Genomic DNA, 24,695 nt, shown 5'->3' with positions numbered 1-24,695 from the left:
TTTTGTCGCTTTCTGTCACCTAAAATAAACGCATAAATACGTTCCATCACATTATAATCAGACACTTTATATGCACAAGTCAAGGATGAACAAACTTGTGAAAGGCACACAAAGCCAAACACACACACACACACACACACACACACACACACACGCACACACACCCACACACACAGACACACACACACACATACATACACAGACACACAGACACACAAACACACACACACACACACACACACACACACACACACACACACACACACACACCTCCGCGCGCTGCTCGTACCTGACTTTTAACGCAAATTAACAGCCATTTAACAGTCAGCTGATAGATCTTTACACGCTTCCTCCGCTTTGCGTCTGAAATCCACCATCAGTGTCACGAACTGTCTTCACATCAAACTTTCTCCAGTTTCTCTCAAGCTCCTTCAGTCGCCTTACGGTGTCGTCAAACAAAACACCGGGAACAACCAGGTCCTCAATACGCGAACACTGCTTAACTACATTTAACAAAACCGCATCGTAGTCAGAATCGACCACGCTTTCAGTTTCTTCCACGTTAAAGATCCTCGTGTCGGCGCAATACAGAGCCCGTAATGTTGGTTTGAAACGCAGAAGCTGCCGCAGAACTTCCGTAACCAGATGACCACGTAAACGTCTTAGTCTGAGCGTCGTGAGTGGAACGCAAGGTTGACGTAGAATCCAAGCCAGCGGAGCAGTTTCTCTGACGTCAGTGTCCAGAGTGACGTCAAGTCTGGGGCATGCTGACGTCAGCAAGGACCACGAGGCAGGGGACAGTGTCGGTGACTTCTTCCTGCAGCTGAAACGCTGCACAACAGACAGCGTTAGAAGAGGAGCGCGACACTTACTCTTTGCAGTGGCTAGTTCTTCAAACAGCTCATCGCTGATCATGACGTGAAGCAGCTCGAGGTGTTGAAGACTCTGGAACTTACTCACTAGTTTTAAAGCTGTAGTCGGGGACTTGAACGCTGGGTCGACATGACACAGACCATGACTACTACCTCTAACCGCCGAGGACAACCTCCACGCGATGCTGAGACTGCGAAGAGGACAGCACAGTTCTCCGTCAGTAAGGACCTTCACCACGTCACACTGTGGACTTTCTGACGTCACTACGAGAGGAAAGCACCAGGAGTGGATCGTCAATCGTTCCAAGTTCACTGCTTTCTTCAGATGGTCCAGAACCACTCTCACGCCACAGTGCTCAAGAACTCTACCTCTCCTCAGCAGCTTGTTGAGGGCCTGAGCCTGTACGTTCAGGTCGAGGTACAGACTTTTCAGGCTTCCATTCTCGAGCAAGTTCGTCACTGTGTGTACTGCATCTTCTGTGAGCCCGGTAAAGCCGTATGGTAGGAGAAGCTTGGCGTGCTGAATATGTCGTCCGAATGTTTGAACCATTGCCGTTTGCTGGTCCGAAAATCTACACCTGCTCACGCTAGAGTACTGCCGAAGACGGAGAATCGGAGAAGACATGACAGTTTTTGCCTGGGTAGCTCTGCAGTCCAAAATTGCGTAACGCCACAAACTGGGGGTGTAGAATAACCGATTAAACAGCGAGCACGTGATAGTCATATGATATTTGTCGGGAAGAGCCAACAGTTCCATCACTCGTACCCACACTGCTTCCGGTAAAAGAGAAGACGCTGCGCGCCCAACTCTGTTCCTTGTCATGTCTTGCGAAACATCCTCTTCGCAGCGGGAAGTTTCATTGATGTGTCCTTTTGTTTCCCCTCTCATATTTTGTGGAACATCTTTTTTCGCTTTGGAAAGTTCCATTACTGTCTTCAGTTGCCTCCCTTCCCATGACTTGCAAAACGTCTTCTTCGCTTAGGCCCCCCGCGGGTTAGGGGGAGTCCCATATTGGTTGGGACGAGAAAGAATTTACCCGATGCTCCCCAGCATGTCGTAAGAGGCGACTAACGGATTCTGTTTCTCCTTTTACCCTTGTTAAGTGTTTCTTGTATAGAATATAGTCAATGTTTGTAAAGATTTTTAGTCAAGCAGTATGTAAGAAATGTTAAGTCCTTTGTACTGGAAACTTGCATTCTCCCAGTAAGGTAATATTTTGTACTACGTTGCAATCCCCTGGAGCAAATTTTTGATTAGTGCTTTTGTGAACAAGAAACAATTGACAAGTGGCTCTATCCCATCACCCCCCCTTCCCTCCGTCGCGATATAACCTTGAACGGTTGAAAACGACGTTAAACACCAAATAAAAAAAAATTCTTCGCTTAGGAAAGTTCCATTACTGTCTCCTGTTGCCTCCCTTCTCATATCTTGCAAAACATTTTTTTGCTTGGGAAAGTTTCATTACTATCTCCAATTGCCTGACTTCTCAAATCTTGCAAAACGTCTTCTTGGCTCAGGCAAGTTGTATTGCTGTGTTCAGTTGTCTCCCTCATCATTACTTTTGACACGTCGTTGTCACCTGGAGACGATTCATAATCATTTAGAACTTTATCTCTGGTGGGTATATGATGGGATCGTTATCATGAGTCGGAAGAGCAGCTCCTTCTCCCACAACGTCTTGGCTATCTTGTTCAGTCATTACACCTTCCTCGACAATCTTTAGTGGGATTTTTTGTTCTCTGGGTACACTTTCTGTGGTGTGAAAAAGCCCGTTCTTCACAACCGTTCTGTCTGTGCGGCAAAGGGCTTTGCTTTCTTTATAGCTGTCGCTTGTTATATTTGCGTGCACCCTTTCAGAACCTGTCTTCACTTCAGACAATGCAGGAGGCTCCATATTCTCAGCACACGCAATACAGTCACGAACATGTGTTTTTATTCAGGCACATTTTCCCACGCGACATTATAGGCCAGTCACTAACCGTCAAGGGGGTGTCTGAAACACGTGGTCAAGGAGCACGTGTGGAAAGTTTGCCTCACTAAAAGCAAGAGTATATAACTCTTTCACAACCCATACAACCCCGACAGAGTTATTTCCGGAGTTGTTCTGTTGATCTGGCTTTCTACACTCTTGAATGGACGACATTAAGACACTCTAAACACTTAACTCGACAATCAAATATGTCGTTGTGCTTTTAGTACACACGTTGAAGACGTTCACTTAAAACTCCAAGCTGCACGTTGTGCTGTTTATTGTTAACATTCCAAGGTTCAGACGTACAGGAGGATGATCAAATGTATGTGTCACGTACTGTGCTTTCAGTACTTGAATTATGCGTTTTGATCACAGCAAAAAGCTTCCACGTAAAAATCCAAACTGCACTTGTAAGCGTATAGGACGGCAATCACATGTGTCACTCTGCTTGCAGTACACACGTTTTGACACGTTTTGACCACAACACGATACTTCCACGCAAAATTGCAAGAAATGCTTTGCGTTGTGTTGGAAACAAATAGAAGCGTCTAGAAAAGCACTCAAATACCTCGCTTTGCTTTCAGTACATATCTTTTAACCACCGAGTCCTTCGCGTACAAATCCAAGCTGCACGATATGATGTGTATTGTACGCATTCCACAGTATAGACGTGTAGGTTCGTCGACAATCACATGTGTCACTGTACTTTGAGTACACACGTTTTGGTCACAGCAAACGACATATAAAGACCCAAGCCGCGTTGTGTTTTGTGTTGAAAACATACCATGTTTGAAGCGTAGAGGACGACAATCACATGTGTCACTGTATTTTGAGTACACACGTTTTGGTCACAGCAAACGACATATAAAGACCCAAGCCGCGTTGTGTTTTGTGTTGAAAACATACCATGTTTGAAGCGTAGAGGACGACAATCACATGTGTCACTGTACTTTGAGTACACACGTTTTGGTCACAGCAAACGACATATAAAGACCCAAGCCGCGTTGTGTTTTGTGTTGAAAACATACCATGTTTGAAGCGTAGAGGACGACAATCACATGTGTCACTGTACTTTGAGTACACACGTTTTGGTCACAGCAAACGACATATAAAGACCCAAGCCGCGTTGTGTTTTGTGTTGAAAACATACCATGTTTGAAGCGTAGAGGACGACAATCACATGTGTCACTGTACTTTGAGTTCACACGTTTTTATCACAGCAAAAGCCTTGTAAAGACCAAAACCGCGTTGTGTTTTGTGCAATAAACATACCATGTTTGAAGCGTAGAGGACGACAATCACATGTGTCACTGTACTTTCAGTACACACATTGTGTTCGTAGCGAAACACTAGACATACAAATTCAAGGTGCGCTCCGTGTTTTGTGTTGTAAACATACCATGTTTGAAGCGTAGAGGACGACAATCACATGTGTCACTGTACTTTGAGTACACACATTGTGTTCGAAGCAAAACACTAGACATACAAATCCAAGGAGCGCGCTGTGTTGTGTGCTGTAAACATATCGAGGTTAAGCCCGTGGGTCACTGAGTGTAACAATTAAATCGACCGGATTATCCACTGCTATATCGGGGACCCAGACAGCCGTAATCGTAGACCAGTTTGGCAGCTGATATTTTCTATCGGTTTGTTCTTGTAGATGAAAATACTAGGTCGATGAGTTCCACGCCCCCACCTCTTCCCCATGTGGCCGGTGTGTGTGTGTGTGTGTGTGTGTGTTTATGTGTGTGTGTTTTGTGTGTGTGTGCGTGCGTACGTGCGTGCGAGCGGCGTGCACACACACACACACACACACACACACACACACACACACACACACACACACACACACACACACACACACACACACACACACACACACACAATTTACTCAGTCTTCACTCAAAACCGCCACGCTAATTATACATATATAATTGTTTGTATTTTTTTCGTACCAAAATGCTGTACTTAACTATATGTAAATGTCTGGGCTGATACCGGCTTTGGCCACGGGAAACAGGCATGATCGTGAGGAGGAGAAGACGACTTTTACTGAGGTTCTAGGTTTTCACAGGCCTCTCCGTAAACATATTAGGGATATTAGACTGGTAAAGTTAAAAACATGACAAGAAATTCCTCCGAGGTAGGAAAAACACCCCCGTCAAAGGGAAATAACCTTCTCAGTTGGTGGCAGTGACTGAGTGAGAATGGTTATTTCCCTTTGACCATTAAGATGTCCCTCTATAAGTCCTTGTATAATTTTAATCCACCAATAACTCCCTAACCGTGTGTTTGACTGGTCCCAATTTTTGTAAGGACCGTCTCAGGAATGTATAGAACCTGTTCACCAAGTTTGGTGACGATCGGTCCGTTCATTCTTGAGATCTATATGCGAACACAAACACACAAACAAACAAACAAACAAACAAACAAACACATGGACCGAAACCTATACACACCCCTATACCGGGGGTGTAACTATACCGGGGGTGTAATAACATGGCCTACGCGGGAAGGACTGACAGTACCTTCAACTTGATGACAGCTACACTGGTAGCAGTCAGCGTTTTCAGTGATAAACCATATTTTATTGGCTGAGTGGCAGACCAGATCTAGACTGTATTTGTTTGGCGCCTCTAGTGCGACATTCCTGAGTTAGTTTATGTACTGTTCTCCAAAGTCGTATCTAGCCTACAGTTCATTTGGATACTATAGGAAACATTCGGTAACACGCGCCTGTTGCTTCCAACGTGCTATTTTAAGCAACGCAGTAAGGTACTATTTATGGAAAGAACTATATTTACTCTTGTCTGATGAAACCGATTGAAAGCAACCCTTAGGACACGCCCCCTTTGGCCTGGTTTGTAGCGTTCATAGCGACGACGATAGGCAGAACCAATTCATAGAGAAAATCGTTATACATGTACCGTATACCCGAATTTACCAAAAACCAAACAAATGGACTATACCAGACACTTTTACTCAAATATTCCAGCTTTAATCCGTTTTGTCTTTGATTTATCTCTGTTTTGTGTGTGTATGGATGAAGCTATATGACCCGCACGAAGGCTGTGACATATTTATCGCTTAGTAAAGTCTATTTTGGTTCTGCGAAGGTTGTCGGCTGGTCAACTTTTTGGGGTATAAATTCTGAGCCGCGCTGAATACCTTTCTACTTCCACGTCTGACTGACACAAGAGGAACGAAGAAATGAGAAACCAGGGAGAAGAAAATCGATGAAATGTATTACACAGTGAGAAACTGAAACCAGCGTTGCACGACAGACTCGCTATGCTATGCTGAGCAAATGCCAAGCCGGGGCCCACCACGATGAAATAGCTGACGAAAACTTGCTTCTCATCGTAACAAGGCTACTGCAGAAGGCAATATTCGTCCAGAATATTATCCCAGGTAAGAGTTCATTTTTAAGGATGATAATTCAATTTGCTAAAGGATTGTCAGTGTGCATGAAACTGCCTTGAGACCGGAAGTTTTTGTCTTAATTTGTTTTTGATTCTGCCCTGAGGCCGCATCATCGTTCTTACTGACTTCTGTGTGTGTGTGTGTGGGGGGGGGGGGGGGGGGGGAGGCACAGAAATACGGCGAGGAAGGGCACGTTCACGGTTCACTGCTGATCGAGCCTCCAGTCTCAACAGTGCATGAGCGAGTGCACTGATGCAAGGGAAGCAACTGTAGTTATGAATACAATCTACTCGTTTGAATACTTGTCTCCCTTGACTATTTAACACGTTGATTGATGGCATCGAAGTCGGGTACGGATTGTTTTTGGGTAAAGAAATGGCCCTTGTAGTTCTTATTTCTTTGGAGAGAGAGAGAGAGAGAGAGAGAGAGAGAGAGAGAGAGAGAGAGAGAGAGAGAGAGAGAGAGAGAGAGAGAGAGAGAGAGAGAGAGAGAGTGTCTGCACTAAACAGCCAGGCAATTGGTATTTTTCTTGGGAAGAGATCAGTTTCATTTGAATAAATTCCTCCTTGTTTTCGTCTTTCAGAATCTTCATCACTTGTGGACGATGGCATCGTGACGATACCACATACTGGTCAACCTGATCTGCAGACTTAACCACCTCACCGCAACAATGGTCTTCCTGTGAGCAAAAATCTGAATTCCACTGGCTAGAAAGCTTTCACCGCAGTCAAAAATGAAGACGAAAACCAGCGGTAACCTTGCCATGTGAATGTAAAGTGCAGTCAGTCAAACCTTTGCTGACAGGATATCTAGACTTTGATGATGAATTTACAGTCTTCATAAAGACAATGCAGGGTTGACTCTGACAAAACAACTTTGCTTGTGAGATTGTTAGGATAATGTGAGCATGTTAGTGACAAACTGAGAGTCCAAGCATCACAGTATGTGTGCTTTTTGTACTTGAACTGAAGAGGGATGTAGTGACAATGGCTCTGAACTGTTAGTACAGTGATGCTAACCCACATGCTATGATACTGTAGTAGTTTTACTTTTTACATTTACAGCACACTCCTAGCAATGATGTACTTCTGAAATGTTTTAATCATTGTTTAGGTGGGGAGACTTAATTTTTGCCTACCTGGAAATCAGTACAAACATGATTTGATACTTGTAGTTGTGGGAACAGTCTCATTTCATTTGCGGAAGATCACAGCTGCAATATGGGGTTGTAAGATATATACAGCCTATATTTTATGTGATACTGTTTGATTGTCTACTGTATGTTGCTTCAGTCTGACATATGTTGGGAGAAAATCCAGAGATATAGTCGACTGTTTGGTACTTTATTCAGATATGCTGTGAGAAAGAACAGAAATGTAGTCTTGTGGTTGAAACTAAAATCATTCAGTTATGCACTGATATAAATGTGGAAGGGTGGTTGGAACTTGATCCAGACATGCCGTGAGAAAGCCTATAACCGTAGGCCTGCCCGAGCTTTTTCAAAATCTCAGAAGTGACCTTGACCTCAAAGTCTCCAAACATGACACGTGGAGGGATGACCCCTTCACAGTGCCGAGCGAAGCCTGGGAGCATCATGCTTCCCAGGCAGCCATATTTCTTATTTAGGGTCCCCCCCCAAACCCCCCCGCCAGGATGGAACAACCCCGCTTCGGCGGGGTCGCCTTACCTCCCCTCTCCCACCACAGCGGAGAGGGGAAGTACCAAGAATCCAACATGGATGAAATGGAGAAGCAAAACGCTGAGAAATACGTCTTCCCTCAGATCAGAAATGATGGTAATGAAGATGAAAAAGAGAAGTCTTCTACAGCGCCACAAGATCCAAATGTTCAGAAAGTCCTGGACATCCTGGAAGAGCTGGAGATATCCGTTCACCTTGAACAACACCGGCTGAAGCAGGGACGACAAAGAGAAGCTGGATCCAGCAATTCAACTTCAAGCCAAGGAGTCTACTGCAAGAACCTGTTGCTGAAGGACAAGAAGGGACAAGCATACTTGATCATCTGCGATGAAGACGACTACGCTGATCTTCAAGTCGTGCGGTTCCATCTCAGCAGCTCTGGAAACCTTCACTTTGCCAGCAAAGAGTCTCTCTGGAGTCTTCTCCGCGTTCAGCCGGGAGCATTGACCCCACTAGCTCTGATCCATGCTTCAGCGCGAGGAGTCCGCGTTCTGATCGACGCCTCCCTGGTGAAGAGAATCGACAGAGACGCCACCAAGTTGTTCTTCCACCCGCTGCTGGCACAGTTCCAAGTCGGCCTGACATTGACCCAACTGGAGAATTTTCTCAGCTACTGTGGAGTTGCCTTGGAAACGCTTCCGTCTCTGGTCTCCTACAGTTCAGGCAGGAAGTATAACTTTTCAACTGCAGGAAGCCGATTCAAACACATGGATCACCATGAAAGCCATAAGAAGTCAAGAGAGTCTAACATGGAAGAAGCTGCAAGACACAGTAAACAGGCTTCTTCAGAACGTTCTGCCATGCAAGCACATCAACCAGAAGATGGAGAAGAGTTTCTTGAACCTTACAAAAGCCTGTTTGAAAAACTTGAAATCCAAGTTGAAGTTCTATTATCCAACACACCAGGTAATTCTTTCATCCCCTGTAGATGTGTGTACTTGAAAGATAAGAGAGACGGCTACTTCCTCTTCGTCTGCCACGAGAAACAGAAAGTGGACTTCAGTAACCTGAAAACACAGCTAAAACCCAGAAAGAAGATTACGCCTCTGGACAAACAAGAACTCCTGTCTGTACTGAACCTGACTGAAGACCTTGAAAACCCTTTCCCCCTCGCAAGTGTCAAGCAACCAAGATTTCTTGTAGCCGTTGCTGATAACCTGTACCAGAAAAATAAAGCCGTACTGACCTTCCCCCATCCTACCAACTCCGGTCTTCGCCTGAAGGTCACATTGAAAGATCTGGAGGTGTTTTTTCAAGGCGTTGACCATGACCTTACAACAATTCCTGTCAAAGGAAGTCTGGAGTCACTTTTGGCCAGTTCTGCACTACTACAGGCATGCTCCGCTTCATCCACATTGACAACTTCACAGAATCAGTCTGAAACTGAAGAAAAGGAAACAGTAAACTTGGCATCAACTCATGAGCTTCTCGTGTCTTCAGACTTGAACCCAAGCAATACACCTGCAACTGCATCCCAGAAACAGAATCTGTTTTATCACATGACGGCACCTGTGAGACACTGGATCATCCAGTGGATTCGCTGGTTTGTTAGACTCCTGGACAGATGCCTTCCAGGCAGCATCTCAGCTAAACTTCAGCAGTCAGTTCTCTGGCAACGCATGGCGCTCACAGACCAAAGCGGCGCTGCTGTTACTGAAGACTCCAAAGAGCGTCTCCACAATACAGAAAAACAGGAGAGAAGGAAGAGGCCAAACTATTAAAACTAAACCAGCTGATAGAAGAGTCAGGCATTGCGGTAGAGATGAAAACCATCCCCCAAAGAGGGAGTTCCCAAAGTGATAAATCATAACGCTGGGCGATGCAAAACATACATGCTACAAAGTGCACGGGGACGCCGATACTTCATTATCGGTCTTGAGGAAGACAATAACCCAACTCAGCTTCTTCGATATCTCCGAACATCTTTTAGTTATCGAAGCGTTCCAAAGCCAGCATCAGAGACATTGCACAGCTTCTGTCTTGGAAAGAAGGGGAGACCATGTACGATGTCTTGGACACAGGAAGAGTTGAACCCCCTGATGCTGCTTCAGTTGGATCTTAGTTCCCTGGGGCGCGTGAGAGTCGGGGCGAGGGCGTACATGTACTCCTTTCCTGACACAACTATCGCTTTTGACCTCCCCTCACTGGGCGTGACCCTGCCGATGAATTATGATGATGTCAAGACTAAACTCAAGAGACATGGTTTCCGCATAGTTTATCTCCCATGATATGGGTGCATTGGGGGCGAAAAGACAGGACTTTCTTGGACTCGTGTTTCTGAGCTTTATTTCCTTCCTGCACACCTGTCGAAATTCTGATTGCCTGCATGAATCACGATCCCCCCCCCCCCCTTCTCGGGTGCCAGGAGATTGGTTCTGAATAACTCTCACTTACTCTATTAGGCCCACACAAAAAAGTCTGTTTACGGTATCCCGACCGACCCTATTTTTTCGCGCGTCCCTAGACTTTTTTTTGGCATTTGGGGGAAGAAAAAAAAGTCTGTTTTTTGGCAAAATAACTTAAAAATGTTTTTTTTGGAAAAAAAAGAAAGAAAATCCCGACCTACCGGCCCTATTTTTGTGTGTGTTGGCCTTACACATGTTGTATGCATTTTAGGGTGCTTACTTCCCTTCGCTTATCAGATCATATAATGCGTGTTATTTGGTTTAATTAGTAATATTGGCAGAAATCCTTATAACAATTGAGTTTCAAAAGTCTTCTTTCACTGTGCTTATTATCTTAGTGACACTGACAACTTTAGCTATTTTCTCTGTCATTCAAAAGTCTTCTTAATCTACATGTTCAAAAATGTTAGCACTGTACCCATTGAAGATCAAATGTGACCCTCCACCAAGGAATGAGTCGCATATATTTGCATACATTTTCTTAAAGAGATTTTGAAGCTCTATCCAGTGGTGAAAATCGTTTTAGAAAAGAGCAAAAACTTTTTGAGTTATAAGCCTGTGACTAAGGTGATCCTCACACTGATACCTTACACCTTCGGCCTAGGGCAGAATCCTTCAAGGGAATGCAGTCCATGCTGTTTTGTTTTTCTCTATATGCAATCAATAACACAAACACTTCTATGTGATATTATTAAAATCAATGTTAATGTAACTTTCATTTTGCTATCTCCACTTTCAGAAGTTGAATTATTTATTTATTTTAATTATTGACATTACTTTCATAGCTGTTTAATTTTGATAGGGACTGTCATTTATAAACAATATCGCTTTGCAAAATCTGTGCATGCTTTAGGAGTGTTTTTTGTTTTTCCCAAGTAAACCAGTCATATTTCATATAAGCCAAAGTGTTGTGTCAATGTGTGTACAAGAGGTGTGTGTGTGTGTGTCAGAGAGAGAGAGAGAGAGAGAGAGAGAGAGAGAGAGAGAGAGAGAGAAGAGTGAGGAATGTTAAAACTGACACCATAAATCTAACTTTCAATGTTTTATTCTTCAGATAAAACTTCTCAAAGGTCCATTTCACCTGCCTTCCAAAATTCATCCAACAACCATGACAAATCTTTCATCAAAACATTCACACTTAAAGCAACTATTCTGATCCATATGGTCAAACTGAATTTTCTTTTCCGAGGATAAATCATAACTTCTTTCAGTTGTGGAAAAATGTCGGGAAATAATCTTTTAAGTCAGGAATTCCTGGTTTCTCGATGGGAAATGCCGTCCCTGCTCAGTGTTTTCAGCTGAATTCTCCAGCACACTTGTCTCTCACACACACACCAGTCCCATCATTTCTCCAGCGGAGCGTAGTTGAGAAGTTTCTCGATGAGGTCAACGTGAGACAGCAACATACGTCTGCAGCAGTACCGCTTCAAGCCCAAGGCATCCAGAGCATCACTGCAAACAGAAAACAAGTACCACTTTGAAGCACTTTAAAACCACATGAAACAGTTTAAAAAAAAAAAAGCATGATACATTGACACACTTTAAAACAAACACACAACAGAGGTTAAAAAATAATAGGCATGGTTTCCTGACATACTGCGCACACATACATAGATCTAAGAGAAACGCATGTATGACTTTTCAGTATTTTCAAGTCACTGGTACAAGAACATTATTTTAACAGAAACAAAGATGTGTGGGAAAAACAACAAAGAACAACTGAAAGAAAAACCCTAAAAAACAATGTTAAAACACACACACACACACAAAACCACCCACACACACTACCAACAGTTTCCCTTGGTGCATCAAACTCAAAGTTTTTTGTGTGTTTTACCAGAAAGAAATTAAGAGTAATACTACAACCCATGGAGCCTTTCACAGGCTTTCTAAACCACAGTCTGTGTACTGACCCTTCTGTGTATTCCACCTGCAGTAGGCCGATGTATCCCTCCCACTTGTTGCCTATCACCTTTCCACAGGTGAAGCAACGCACAGGAATGATCATGATGACACAGGTGTGGAAAGTTTCAACTCCAACTGCAGATGAAAGAAGATACAAATAAATGATACATGATTTGTAAAACCACCTGTGAGGTTCACTGCCCTTCTGAGTGAACCTCAAAGGGTCCTTCTTTCAAATGTATTATATATAATATGTGACGTCAATTCTACAGGGTTAATTCAGGACTATGCCAATCGTAGTTTTGAGTTTACAATTGTGTTCACTTCTATTATTATTACTCAGTACGTCGACAATAATAATGCAACAATAATGGTCATTCATGACCGTGGTTGCTAAACGGAAGAAGAAGGAACCCCCCGCGGGTTAGGGGGAAGAATTTACCCGATGCTCCCCAGCATGTCGTAAGAGGCGACTAACGGATTCTGTTTCTCTTTTTACCCTTGTTAAGTGTTTCTTGTATAGAATATAGTCAATTTTTGTAAAGATTTTAGTCAAGCAGTATGTAAGAAATGTTAAGTCCTTTGTACTGGAAACTTGCATTCTCCCAGTAAGGTAATATATTGTACTACGTTGCAAGCCCCTGGAGCAAATTTTTGATTAGTGCTTTTGTGAACAAGAAACAATTGACAAGTGGCTCTATCCCATCTCCCCCCTTTCCCCGTCGCGATATAACCTTCATGGTTGAAAACGACGTTAAACACCAAATAAAGTAAAAGAAAAGGAAGAAGAAGACAAGCTTTGCATTGCACTGGCAGTTTAAGGCCTAAAAAAAAAAATAGGTGTGGTTACGGTAACCCGACCTACCCTATTTTTTGGGGCCGACCCTATAACTTTTTATTACATTTGTCCAAAAAATACCAACAAAACCCAAGTAAACGAGTGCAGAAAACGCAATGAAAGCGAAAGCGCCCGAATCGCACACTTATTTCCCTGTCAAGTAGGTTTAATTTGTACACATTAGAAAAAAAAGTAAAAACAAAAAAAAAAGTGATTGCCTACCTACCTACCCTATTTTTTTTGGCTATGTTACCGTAACCACACCTATTATTTTTTTTGGCCTAACACTAAAGTAACGGTCTAACAAACACAGTGACACACACTATAACATACACAGACTGTGCACACACAAAAAAAGACACAAAAGAGAGAGCAAATGACCAGTCCTTCCGGAGATCGTAACTTGTAAGATAGTAAAATAAAGCTTTACGAAGGTTACTGCCTGCTGGTTAGTGAACTCTTTTGCGCAGTCCGACAGACTTGACTCTTTGAGTGTTTGACTGGAAAAAAATCGATCCAAAATATGCCTACTGTAGATTACATTGAGAGCATTTTCTGCATGGTACGATATAGTAATTACATTATTTCTCAATGAACATCGTGTACACAAATTACCTCAGAAAATACACAACGAACGTGGTCCTCAGTTCCGCAAACAATGCGCAAATATGCTTCCGGAAGTAATAACTAGTCTCTTCACCAGAATCTTTCAATTCTGCGCACAAACAAGACAACATTGCTCAGAATATTTGTTCTTCCAAATGCTTTGCAGGATATGACCGTTTAGTTGTCGTTAGATTTAAATAACCTAATTATACAATGAAATAATGCACACTTTCTCCATCGTTTCCACCACTGTGGCGTGGTGTGGTAATCAATGATAACGTTTAATTATGAGTAATGTGCGTTTTACTAGAAGTTTCCGGCGAAAAGAGAACTGCCACTGTTCCAGTATTTCTGAAGCCAAGCCGTTTGAAGATGATCCCGAATAGGCCTCTAACTAAATAAATGTTACTATTCAGCAACATAAATTGTGTAGATATGACGGAAAAGTATCAGCACCATATCTATTAATGTATTTATTTTTCAGTCAAGACTGGTTTTATAGAATCGTTGGGTTTTATGATAACTCCTAAATTATGCGATTCTCATATTCCTCAAAAGTGTTTTCCTGTTGTATGAACTTCCGGAATCAGACGACGCATCAATACAAAGCGAAAGAACCGAGCACCCACCATCATTGCATTTTCTCTTGTCTTCTCTTTGCCTGAGGATTTTCACCATGGCTGATGCAGAGAGCGAAGTGAGAGACTTGACGTTTGACAAGAGCGGGGGAATTTTGCTTAAAACAATACGCGCTGGCGAAGGAGAAGAAGGCCCACGCATCGGGGATCGTGTGTTCGTTCATTACACAGGTCGGCTTCAAGATGGCACAGTATTCGACAGCAGCAAAGACCGCGGCGAAGAACCTTTTCAGCTCACCCTTGGAAAAGGTAAGGAAGAGGAAGATGGCTATGACATTTTTGATAACATTGTTATTGTTTTCGATTTATTTTTCGTTAGTCTATTTATGATTTGGGTGTGGAGAATTTATATTATCCAGGTTTCCCAATTGCTTCGTTTCCGGCCGATTTATGTGGAGCACGTGATGCGCACAAAAAATATTGGTTATTTAGAAGTGTCGTCTGCGCAATAATCGCGGCGGCTTTCTTGACCGCCAAGGACGACTGCGCACGTTGTGAGACGTCATTCGTTAGACCTCACATACAGTGTGTTTTTATTGTCTTTGGGGAATTTCCTCAATGAAATCCAGGCTGCTATCCTAGTATTGATATAAAATCACAATGGTTGCCCAAACAAAAAATGATAGTTTTAGAATTATTTTGTAGAAAAAATCTGTTGGATCATGTTTTTATATTGTTTTGTTCTTTCCTGCCGTGGCCTAAGTTGATGACAAAATACCATTTTAGGTATGGTAATTAATAAAAAAATCAAGACAATTAATAAGATTTGTAAGTTGAAATGAGTGTTAATTGTTTTCAGCTGAAGTGATCAAGGGGTGGGACTGTGCCATTGCCAACATGCGTAAGGGAGAGGTGGCCGTAATCACATGCAGTCCAGAGCATGCCTATGGCAAGAAGGGACTTCCACCAAGCATCCCTCCTAATGCCACTGTCATCTATGAAGTAGAGCTTATTGACTGGAAAGGTTGGTTGTTTATTTTCCTCTGTAGATACTACAGTGAAATCCAGCTATAACGAACCCGGGTATAAAGAAATCCGTCTTTTAACAAACTGCCATTGATTTCCCGGCAGACAGCCTTCTATTTCTTACTTGTTACTTTCCGGCTACATCGAACCTTTTGAACTCATTTGCATAACGAATCCCTCTTTTAACAAATACGTTCTCAACGCCCCAGAGCCGTTTTGTCTCTAAAAGTCACAAGGCTACAACGAACTGATGTCAATAATTGTCTCCAAAGACAAAAATACACAAACACAAGTGCACATCGTGTGATGAGCGAACACTGAACAAACAGGGGGAATCACTTACCTTGGCGAAGGGTAGCAAACCTTGGCCAATTTACTTTTTTTTCTTTTTGCGACGTGATGTTCAAATCCAAATCGAAAGCACTGACTGACTGATAAAAGATCGCGAACTGGCGGACGCAAACGCTAAGAGTGTGGTTTCCCTTGTCCAAGGGAAACCACCCTGGCATCTATATTTTCGTCAATGGCTTCCGTTCAAAACATTGATGTTTTGTTTTTGGTATTCGCGAAAAAAATAAACGTCAATCAGTTGACTTAGTACATCGGCAGCAGATTTAGCAATCAAAGCCTGACCAATAAAAACAATTTTACAAACGTTGGCCGATTCCGGCGAATACTCTTCGGACATTTGGCCGATAGGGACATGAAAGTTTCGGCCAAAGTAAAAAAAAATCGGCGACTGGCCGAAGGGCCGACCCAAACGACACCCCTGTAAAGTGAACATTTGAACTATGCCTCTCTCTATGGATTATATTATGAAGCTGTTGAAAACATGCAGAGATTGTCCTCTCCAAGGAAAGATCGATGGGACGATCATTTGAAGGTGAGTGGGAAAACTTGTCTTAAGGCCATTTAGGGTTGAAAACTCTACAGCGAATTGCTGATATATAACTAACTAAAATGTATTTCCCTTGAGATTCGTTGTACCCGGACTCCACTGTACATATTTTTCAGGCAGATATGATTATGTTTTGCTATTATTTTAGTTGTAAATAGAGAGATTCCTGCAGTGACTTGTGGACAAATTCATGGAATTGATTGTTGTATTGCAGATTTTTGATTATTATTTTTTTGTGTGAGGAAAAATAATACTCAAGCTGAGTTTGACAATGAGAGATTAGAATATTATATGACTTGTGGAAGAAGTGATGTATTAGGTTCCCAAGATCAACGCTGTGAGGCATCCTCTTTATACACGTGTGGTTCTCTTGTCTGACCAAGAAATAAGCTTTACATATTAGGCAGAACACTTCTTCAATGAAACCAGGCCATATATATAATAAACAAAATCAAGGACAAGTTAATTGACAACTAATGCTATGTGTGCATGCATGATATCAGTGTTGTTCCTGGACTCACAGGACAATAGCTGCATGGTATCAGTGTTGTTCCTGGACTCACAGGACAATAGCTGCATGGTATCAGTGTTGTTCCTGGACTCACAGGACAATAGCTGCATGGTATCAGTGTTGTTCCTGAACTCACAGGACAATAGCTGCATGGTATCAGTGTTTTTCCTGGACTCACAGGACAATAGCTGCATGGTCAGTTGGACCTGGATTGAACAAATGTGCATCTACGACCTACATGTCCCGGTAACAATAACATTATTCTGTCAGAAAACCTCATGCATGTCAAAACAATGGAACAGTCGACCAGCCAGGGTTCAAAACAATGCATCAGATCTTCTTCCTCTTCTGCGTTCGTGGGCTGAAACTCCCACGTACACTCGTGTTTTTACACGAGTGGAATTTTACGTGTATGACCGTTTTTACCCCGCCATTTAGGCAGCCATATGCCGCTTTCGGAGGAAGCATGCATGCTGTGTATTTTTCATGTTTCTATAACCCACCGAACTCTGACATGGATTACAGGATCTTTTCCGTGCACACTTGGTCTTGTGCTTGCGTGTACACATGAAGGGGGATAACCCACTAGCAGGTCTGCACATAAGTTAACCTGGGAGAAAGGAAAAAATCTCCATACTTAACCCACCAGGCGGCCACGGCCAGGATTCGAACCCTCGACCTTCCGATTAAGAGCCGACGTCTTACCACCCCGCCACAGCGCCCGTCAATGCATCAGATCAAAACGATATGCACCATTGACCCAAAACAGAGGCCTGAGAAGAACACTGCGGTATGAACAGAAGTACTACACTATGACTTAACTTTTATTCTCTTGCAGGGGTGGACTTGACAACAGACAAGGACGGAGGGGTTATCAAGCGTATGATAAAACAAGGGGAGAGAATTGCAACACCAAATGATGGTGCCACTGTCACAAGTGAGTATTGGTGCAGATGTGCAAAGAAACACACAAGCAGACCTGCATACGCACACATTTGATATATATATTTATCTTTATCACATGCACAAATTCATGTTCATGTATGCACTTACACACACACACATACACCTTCACAGTTAAAAACATTTTTTTCCTTTTCATGGCGCAAAGCATTTCCATGGTCTGTGCTTTCAAATGCCTAATAGTTTGAATCATAAACCAAACTCTTCTGTCTTCAGTCAGGTACACAGGCTATTACAAAGGTAAAGACTTTGAAACAAAGACAGTGACCTTCACCCAGGGTGAAGGTGACCAAGTCGGCCTTATCCCAGGGCTAGAGATGGCCGCACGAAAGATGAAACAAGGCGAACAAGATCGTCTGACCATTGCTCCAAGATATGCCTTTGGAGAGAAAGGCTGTCCAAAGCTCAACATTCCATCCAACGCTGCGCTGGTGTATGAAGTAGAAATGGTCATCTTTGAGAAGGTATTCACCTTTTAATACTTCAAAAAGGTTGAGGTTTTACTTTTAGAATGGATAGAGTCTTAATATTGGGTTCCATTTACAAAGTTTATATGAACAGAAAAATCTGAGGAGCATTTTAAAAAATAAAGGAAGGGGTGTAGGGGGTGGTGTGTGTCTTAGATCATGGGGGGGAGGGGGGGGGGATTACCGTTGTAATTAGAGCAATGTTTTTGAGTGTACATAAAGGGAAAGTTTTGTTTTGTTTACTATTGTTTTTAGTTTTTGATTGTTGTTTTCTTTGTGGTTTTTTTTACTCTTTGTTTGCCAGCACACCTTTTGATGTCAGAAATTCTGGATCTATTTCAGTACTCCTCATCAAAAGACTGTTTATTTGTTTATTAATCTTTATTAATCAAACTCCAGCTTGACATTTAATGTCTTATTTGTTGCTGTATTTTTTTCTGTTTCATGATGAGCTGTTTTGTGACAGATACTGTTTTATTAATCAGGACATTTTGACATCTTCTTTGATTTCGAATAAAGAGATTTATCGACAGATTGTTCTGAACCATTATTTCTTTGTGACAGGCAAGAGAGTCTTGGGAGATGGATGTTGGGCAGAAAATCCAACAGTCTAAGATCATCAAGGACAAAGGAACAAAATATTTTTTGGTGAGATTCTGAGGAAGGAGTTTGATACCGCTTTGAAACACGCTTGAATCCCATCCAAACTTCTCACCACTTTTTTTATCTGTTAGGTTTGAACTTAATCAGTAGTTTTATTATGTCTGCGTGTATCACTGAGAGGACAAATGCGTGTCATATATGATTGATGTGGGATTGACATGAATGGACGTCATCTGACCAATTTAGTAGTATTAGCTAAGTGTTCTTGTTCTACAAGATGTTTAAAGTCAAATTGAAATTCAACATCCTGATGGTGTGCTTGTTTACTCAGTCTCAGAAAAATTCTGTTTAAATGAAAAACTCTGTCTAAAATTTCTGAATAGTTTATGAGACATGTAGACGGAGCTGGAAGCATTGTGAATGATGAGTTGCTTCTTCTGGCCCCAACAATGTGTTGGTCGTGGGATACATCACAGGAGAGGGCCCTGTAGCTTATTTGGTAGAGCACTGGACTTGTGATCGGAAGGTCGCATGTTCGAATTCGGGCCAAGACAGACACGGGTCAACTTTATGTGCAGACCCAGAGGCAGAAGCCATGTCCCACCCCCGTGTCACCACAATGGCACGTAAAAGATCTTGGTCATTCTGCCATAAGTGCAGATGGCTAATGCCACCTAAACACGCATACACTTGTGTATCTCGTCAAAAGCCGTGAGGGCGTAAAACTCGAATCATATAACCCATATCTTGTCCTTAAGAGGCGAAATATTTAGCCTGTAGGACATAAAGCATTCTCTCTTTCCTTTTACATCACAGGAGCTGATTTTGGCTATAAGTGACGGGTGGTGTGCGCAGCGCGATTAAAAAAGGACCTTTGTACCCTGTTGTAGATTTTCAGTCCCATTAACTATGTACAGCATGATGTTTAAAAAGTTCCTTTTTTTCCCTAGAAAGGAGACCACCGTCGAGCGCTTTCCTACTACAAAAAGATTGTGTCGTTTCTGGAGCACGAGACGAGCGGTCTGCAAGGGGAGGAACCCCTGGAGAGAGAGAAACTGTTGCAAGCGGCTCACCTGAACATCGCCATGTGCAGTCTGAAGCTGAACAATTTCTGTGATGTAAGTGTTGCTTTTGCTTAACAACTATGGGCACATGAAGTCTGTGGAACATTAATTTATTAGCTTGTATGAATCCAAAAACCCAAGAAAGGTTAGTTAATGGAACGTTAATGGAGAGTTTTTATTCTTTCTTTGTTAGATGAAGGGGACCAACACATAAGGCATATGAATATTGGATTTTTTTTCCTATTTCAGACATTGCAGATTTAAAAATGTGCTTCATTCGTCGCATTACTCTCTATCTCTCTCTCTTTCCTCCTTCCCTCCCCCTGCTTGATTGTTGGCGTGGCAGTACCTATTTATTTATGGTTTGCGTTCAGACTGTATGTCACATTGTCTAATAGAATTTATGTGGAGAAATGGTTAGGCATTTTTGTTGCGTATCAAGAAAGTTTTGTTTTGTAGCGATCCAAATTATTTGCATTATTGGAATACCCATAATGCAAAGTCACTTCCTTCCTCTACACAACAACAACAGTCAACGCTTTGAACCGACTCTGGCATTTACCTCCACAACCCCACCTTCCACCCATTTGTTGTGTTGCATGTTTCCACTGTGAACATGCCAGTGCTGCGGATTGACTGTAAGGGTACGTTGGGTGGCTTACAGTTGGTCTGCAGAAGAGCAAGTTACACTTATGGTTGCAAGTATGTGCGAAAGTGGTCTTAATTCCTTGTGGGGCATGACACTGACAGGGGAGACAATTTGTGAACAAATCTGTGACCCTCCACCACGAAATGAGTCGCATGTCACCTTTGCATGATTTTCATATTTTTACATTTTGTTAAAGAGATTTTTATGCTCTATCCAGTGGTGAAACTCGTTTTAGAAAAGAGCGAAAACTGTTTGAGTTATAAGCCTGTGACTAAGGTGACCCTCACACAGTTACCAGACACTCCCCGGACATATCTTAAGCCTTGCGCAGAACCTCGCGGGATGACATGCGACTCATTTCATGGTGGAGGGTCACAAATGTGTCCGATTCTGGCACAAACAATTTTGTAACATAAATTAATTTATTGGAGACCAACAATACTGTGTAGGGCATTAGGTAGCACAACAATACAAGGTGGACGTAATGATGAATGTTTTGTTTTGTCTCTAACCAAATGGTGACCCCAAAACTCTTGATTTGGGGAGGGGTCGAGTCAGAGTGTCTGTTTCGGATTTGTTCCTGACAATACCGTGTTTAATGTTGAGTATCTGTTTCGGATTTGTTCCTGACAATACCGTATTCAATGTTGTTGTTACATTTGCTTGCAGGCAGAAGCGGCCTGTAATATTGTTCTTGAGACAGAGCCACAGAACGTCAAAGCAATATTCCGTCGTGGACAGGTAAGACACATTTGTGATTCCTTTATGACCTGATGTCAGTAGTTTGGTTTGCTTGTTTGGTTAGTGGGTGAATGACCTAGTGAATGATTTTTTTTTTATTCCAGTCACTTTTAAGAAAAACTCAGTGAACCATTATTGTCAGTCAGTTGGGTGGGATTTAGTATTATTTTTTCTGTTTACTTGTCTCATTGTCACGGGCTTAAATCTTCCACAGCACTTTACAATTCTTACAACTTTATTTCCGCAAAGCGTCTACAATGCAGCTACACTGGTAATGGCATGCTTTTATATTTCTCTGTAAACAGAATTATTGCCAGGTGTGTGTGTGTGTGTGTGAGGTCATCTTCATCTCTTTGGGTGTATCTTTTCACAGCATGTTTTTTTTTCTTTTCATATTTCCGTGCAGTCCCGCTTGGAACGGTGTGACTATGGGCCAGCAGCGGGAGACTTCGCACAAGTGTTAGAGCTGGAGCCGTCCAACAAAGCCGCCAAGAATCAGCTGGCTGTCAGCCGACAACGACAGGAGCAAGCTTTGAACAAGGAGAAGGAACTCTACACCAACATGTTTCAGAAAATGGCTGACAAGGTTGGTTTGTGATGGGCAGTGGCTGCTTGGTGTGTTTGTGAAAATTGTATTCAGCTGTGGTGTAAAGTATACATGCCTAGAAATTTTAGATCACTTTCTTAAATTTGTTGTTCGTCTGACCAGACTAGCTGACTTTTTTTGCAGTCTTGAAGATCATGTTTCATTTTAGTTGGCCATCATTTGAAATCTGAATTTAATGGAGAGAAAAAAAAGTGCCAATCACACTATATATCTGACACTGTTTTGACAAATTAGATGACCTTGTGATCGAAAGGTCGCAGGTTCGAATTCGGGCCGGGGCGGACACGGGTCAACTTTATGTGCAGACCCAGAGACGGAAGCCATGTCCCACCCCCGTGTCATCACAATGGCACGTAAAAGACCTTGGTCATTCTGCCATAAGTGCAGGTGGCTGAATACACCTAAACATGCAGACACCTGGGTAGCGCGACTCCGTTGCTGCTAGCTTTCCACTGGGAGGAAGCGACCCGAATTTCCCAGCAATGGGACAATAAAGTAATGAAAATGAAAAAAAACAAAAAAAAAAAAAAAAATGAAATCGTTTTTAACTTTGGCCTGCACTGTTAGCATTAGATGTACGCCCTGTCTCCTCGGCTTGTGATGTTTTTGGTACATTCACAGTGGCTCACTATGCAGGGTTCGACACTAGCGGGGGCGGGGGGCGGATCGCCCCAGAGTTTTGTGTTCCGCCCCAAACATTGCCGAAGCTTGGGGCCCACTCCGCCCCAGAATAAATTCCAACAATGACAAACCGAAAATTCTAATGCCAGAGCCAATCACTAAAAATCGCCAGTCAAAGTCATCACTGAAATTTGCGTTATGATCAATGCCGCAGTCAAGAAAAAAAAACATTGAAATCGTCGAAGGACAACGCCGCAAGGGAAATAACTCCCAGATTGCGCTCTTTAGCGTGAGAGATAAGTATCGCCTTCAAATGCCAAACGCAAAATGTGGCAACATATCCCTGGTGTAAAAAAACCCATGGAAATGAAGATGAAGAACAGGGTGGAGAGAAACGAAAAAAGGAGACCGATGCAGCCAAAAGCGCGAAATGCTGTCGTAATTTCAATGTCAAATGGTTGAAAGAATGTGTACGATGAAGAAAAACAGACAATGCATTGCCGCACGTGAATACTGAGAGTGGGCCCCAGATTTTTGTTTTCCGCCCCAGAAATTTTCAAATAAGTTAGTGTCGACCCCTGGTATGCATGCACAACACACACACACACACACACACACACACACACACACACACACACACACACAACACACACACACACACACACACACACACACACACACACACACACACACACACACACACATATATATATATCTCTCCCTCTCTTGGGGAAACTAATTAGCATCAGAGAGTTCATTCATTTATTTTGATTTCCCCCTCTTCTTGTGAGTAGAGTGGAGGAGGGTTCAGCCTGTACCAGACCATGCCGGAGGTCGGGGAGTGGAACAACGAGATGGCCAAGAATATGATGCCGCTGCAAGAAGAACGCGACGCTTTCGAAGACATTGTGGAAACTGACAAGAAAGACTTCTTGGGCATGGGATCCCACATGAGCGACTGAGCTTGGTTCCATTGATGGTACACGGTTCAGATGCAGTGGAACGTCCTCCGATATTATCTTGCCCATGGATGAGAGGACTCTGTCATCGTTTGCTGCAGCCTGTCACTCCACTCAACTCCAAATTCAAATGGATAGGTGGATGTTATGTAATATTCACTGGTCTTCAAGTTGAGGAAGAATGAAATTGTGTTGTTGTGTTGAAGTATGTTGCCTGGTACATTAATGGAACCCCCCCTTTTAAGACCTCCAAAACTCTGAGAAAATCAGGTCTTAAAAAAGAGGGGGTCTTAAAATGGAGGTAAATTTACGGAGGTTGTGAACAAAAAATGTCAAAAAGTTAGGTCTTAAAATGGAGGAAGTCTTAAATTGGGGTGTCTTGATAGGGGTGTTCCACTGTAAAGCTGAAGCCAGTTAATGTCTCCACTCAACTCCAAATTCAAATTGATCTGTGTATGTTGTTTGATATCCGCTAGTCTACAATATGAGGAAGGAAATTGTGTTGTTGTGTTGGAAACTATGGTGTTTGGTACCAGGACTCTTTGCTGTTGTGTGACTGGTGCTATACTGAGAGACATTCCTGCAATGTTTTACTGACATCTATTGAGAAAGAAGGAAACTTTAATACATATTTTTTCTTGTTTTTTAAGTCATATGTTGTTTTGGTTGTTTTAAGAGCAGATGAACCACAATTTTCCATCTATTGTAATTAATTGTATGGACAATAAATGGTCTTGTGTCATTATGTACCTGCACTTGAGACTTGTTTCAGGAAAATAGAGCTTTCTTTCTTTCTTTATTTGGTGTTTTACGTCGTTTTCAACCACGAAGGTTATATCGCGATGGGGAAAGGGGGGAGATGGGATAGATCCACTTGTCAATTGTTTCTTGTTCACAAAAGCACTAATCAAAAATTTGCTCCAGGGGCTTGCAACGTAGTACAATATATGACCTTACTGGGAGAATGCAAGTTTCCAGTACAAAGGACTTAACATGCTTGACTAAAATCTTTACAAAAATTGACTATATTCTATACAAGAAACACTTAACAAGGGTAAAACTAAAAGGAGAAACAGAATCCGTTAGTCGCCTCTTACGACATGCTGGGGAGCATCGGATAAATTCTTCCCCCTAACCCGCGGGGGGCTAAAATAGAGCGCCTCATTGCTCTTTATGTTGACAAATGTGATCAAGAGATGGAAAGTTTGCTCTTCAGATCTTATTTCTATGGACATGTACACTCTTCATTTTTCTATTGACGCTATATGGGAAGATTGAAGCTAGGAT

General features: G+C 42.5%; 3 protein-coding genes across 3 annotated transcripts; 2 read left to right on the top strand and 1 right to left on the bottom strand.

Annotated features, from left to right (window-relative positions):
- Nucleotides 1–213: 213 nt before the first annotated feature.
- On the bottom strand, nt 214–2,068 carry LOC138971671 (F-box only protein 39-like). Its single transcript, XM_070344437.1, has one exon. The coding sequence runs from the start codon at nt 1,798–1,800 to the stop codon at nt 340–342; it is 1,461 nt and encodes a 486-aa protein (XP_070200538.1). The 5' UTR covers nt 1,801–2,068; the 3' UTR covers nt 214–339.
- Nucleotides 2,069–5,959: 3,891 nt separating this feature from the next.
- On the top strand, nt 5,960–11,707 carry LOC138971669 (uncharacterized). The gene is made up of 2 exons (XM_070344435.1): nt 5,960–6,256; nt 6,852–11,707. Exon 2 carries the CDS (start codon nt 7,922–7,924, stop codon nt 9,686–9,688), a length of 1,767 nt encoding a protein of 588 aa, XP_070200536.1. The 5' UTR covers nt 5,960–6,256; nt 6,852–7,921; the 3' UTR covers nt 9,689–11,707.
- A 2,422-nt stretch (nt 11,708–14,129) lies between these two features.
- On the top strand, nt 14,130–24,330 carry LOC138971670 (peptidyl-prolyl cis-trans isomerase FKBP4-like). Its single transcript, XM_070344436.1, has 9 exons — nt 14,130–14,608; nt 15,159–15,323; nt 17,573–17,671; nt 17,914–18,161; nt 18,729–18,812; nt 19,718–19,885; nt 21,150–21,221; nt 21,628–21,807; nt 23,244–24,330. Exons 1-9 carry the CDS (start codon nt 14,398–14,400, stop codon nt 23,409–23,411), a joined length of 1,395 nt encoding a protein of 464 aa, XP_070200537.1. The 5' UTR covers nt 14,130–14,397; the 3' UTR covers nt 23,412–24,330.
- The last annotated feature ends 365 nt before the right edge of the window (nt 24,331–24,695 follow it).

Source organism: Littorina saxatilis, linkage group LG7 (assembly GCF_037325665.1).
Source record: "Littorina saxatilis isolate snail1 linkage group LG7, US_GU_Lsax_2.0, whole genome shotgun sequence".
In the NCBI taxonomy this organism is placed as follows: Eukaryota; Metazoa; Mollusca; class Gastropoda; order Littorinimorpha; family Littorinidae; genus Littorina; species Littorina saxatilis.
The sequence above is the reverse complement of the archived record's forward strand: the minus strand, read 5'-3'. Positions and strand labels throughout refer to the sequence as shown.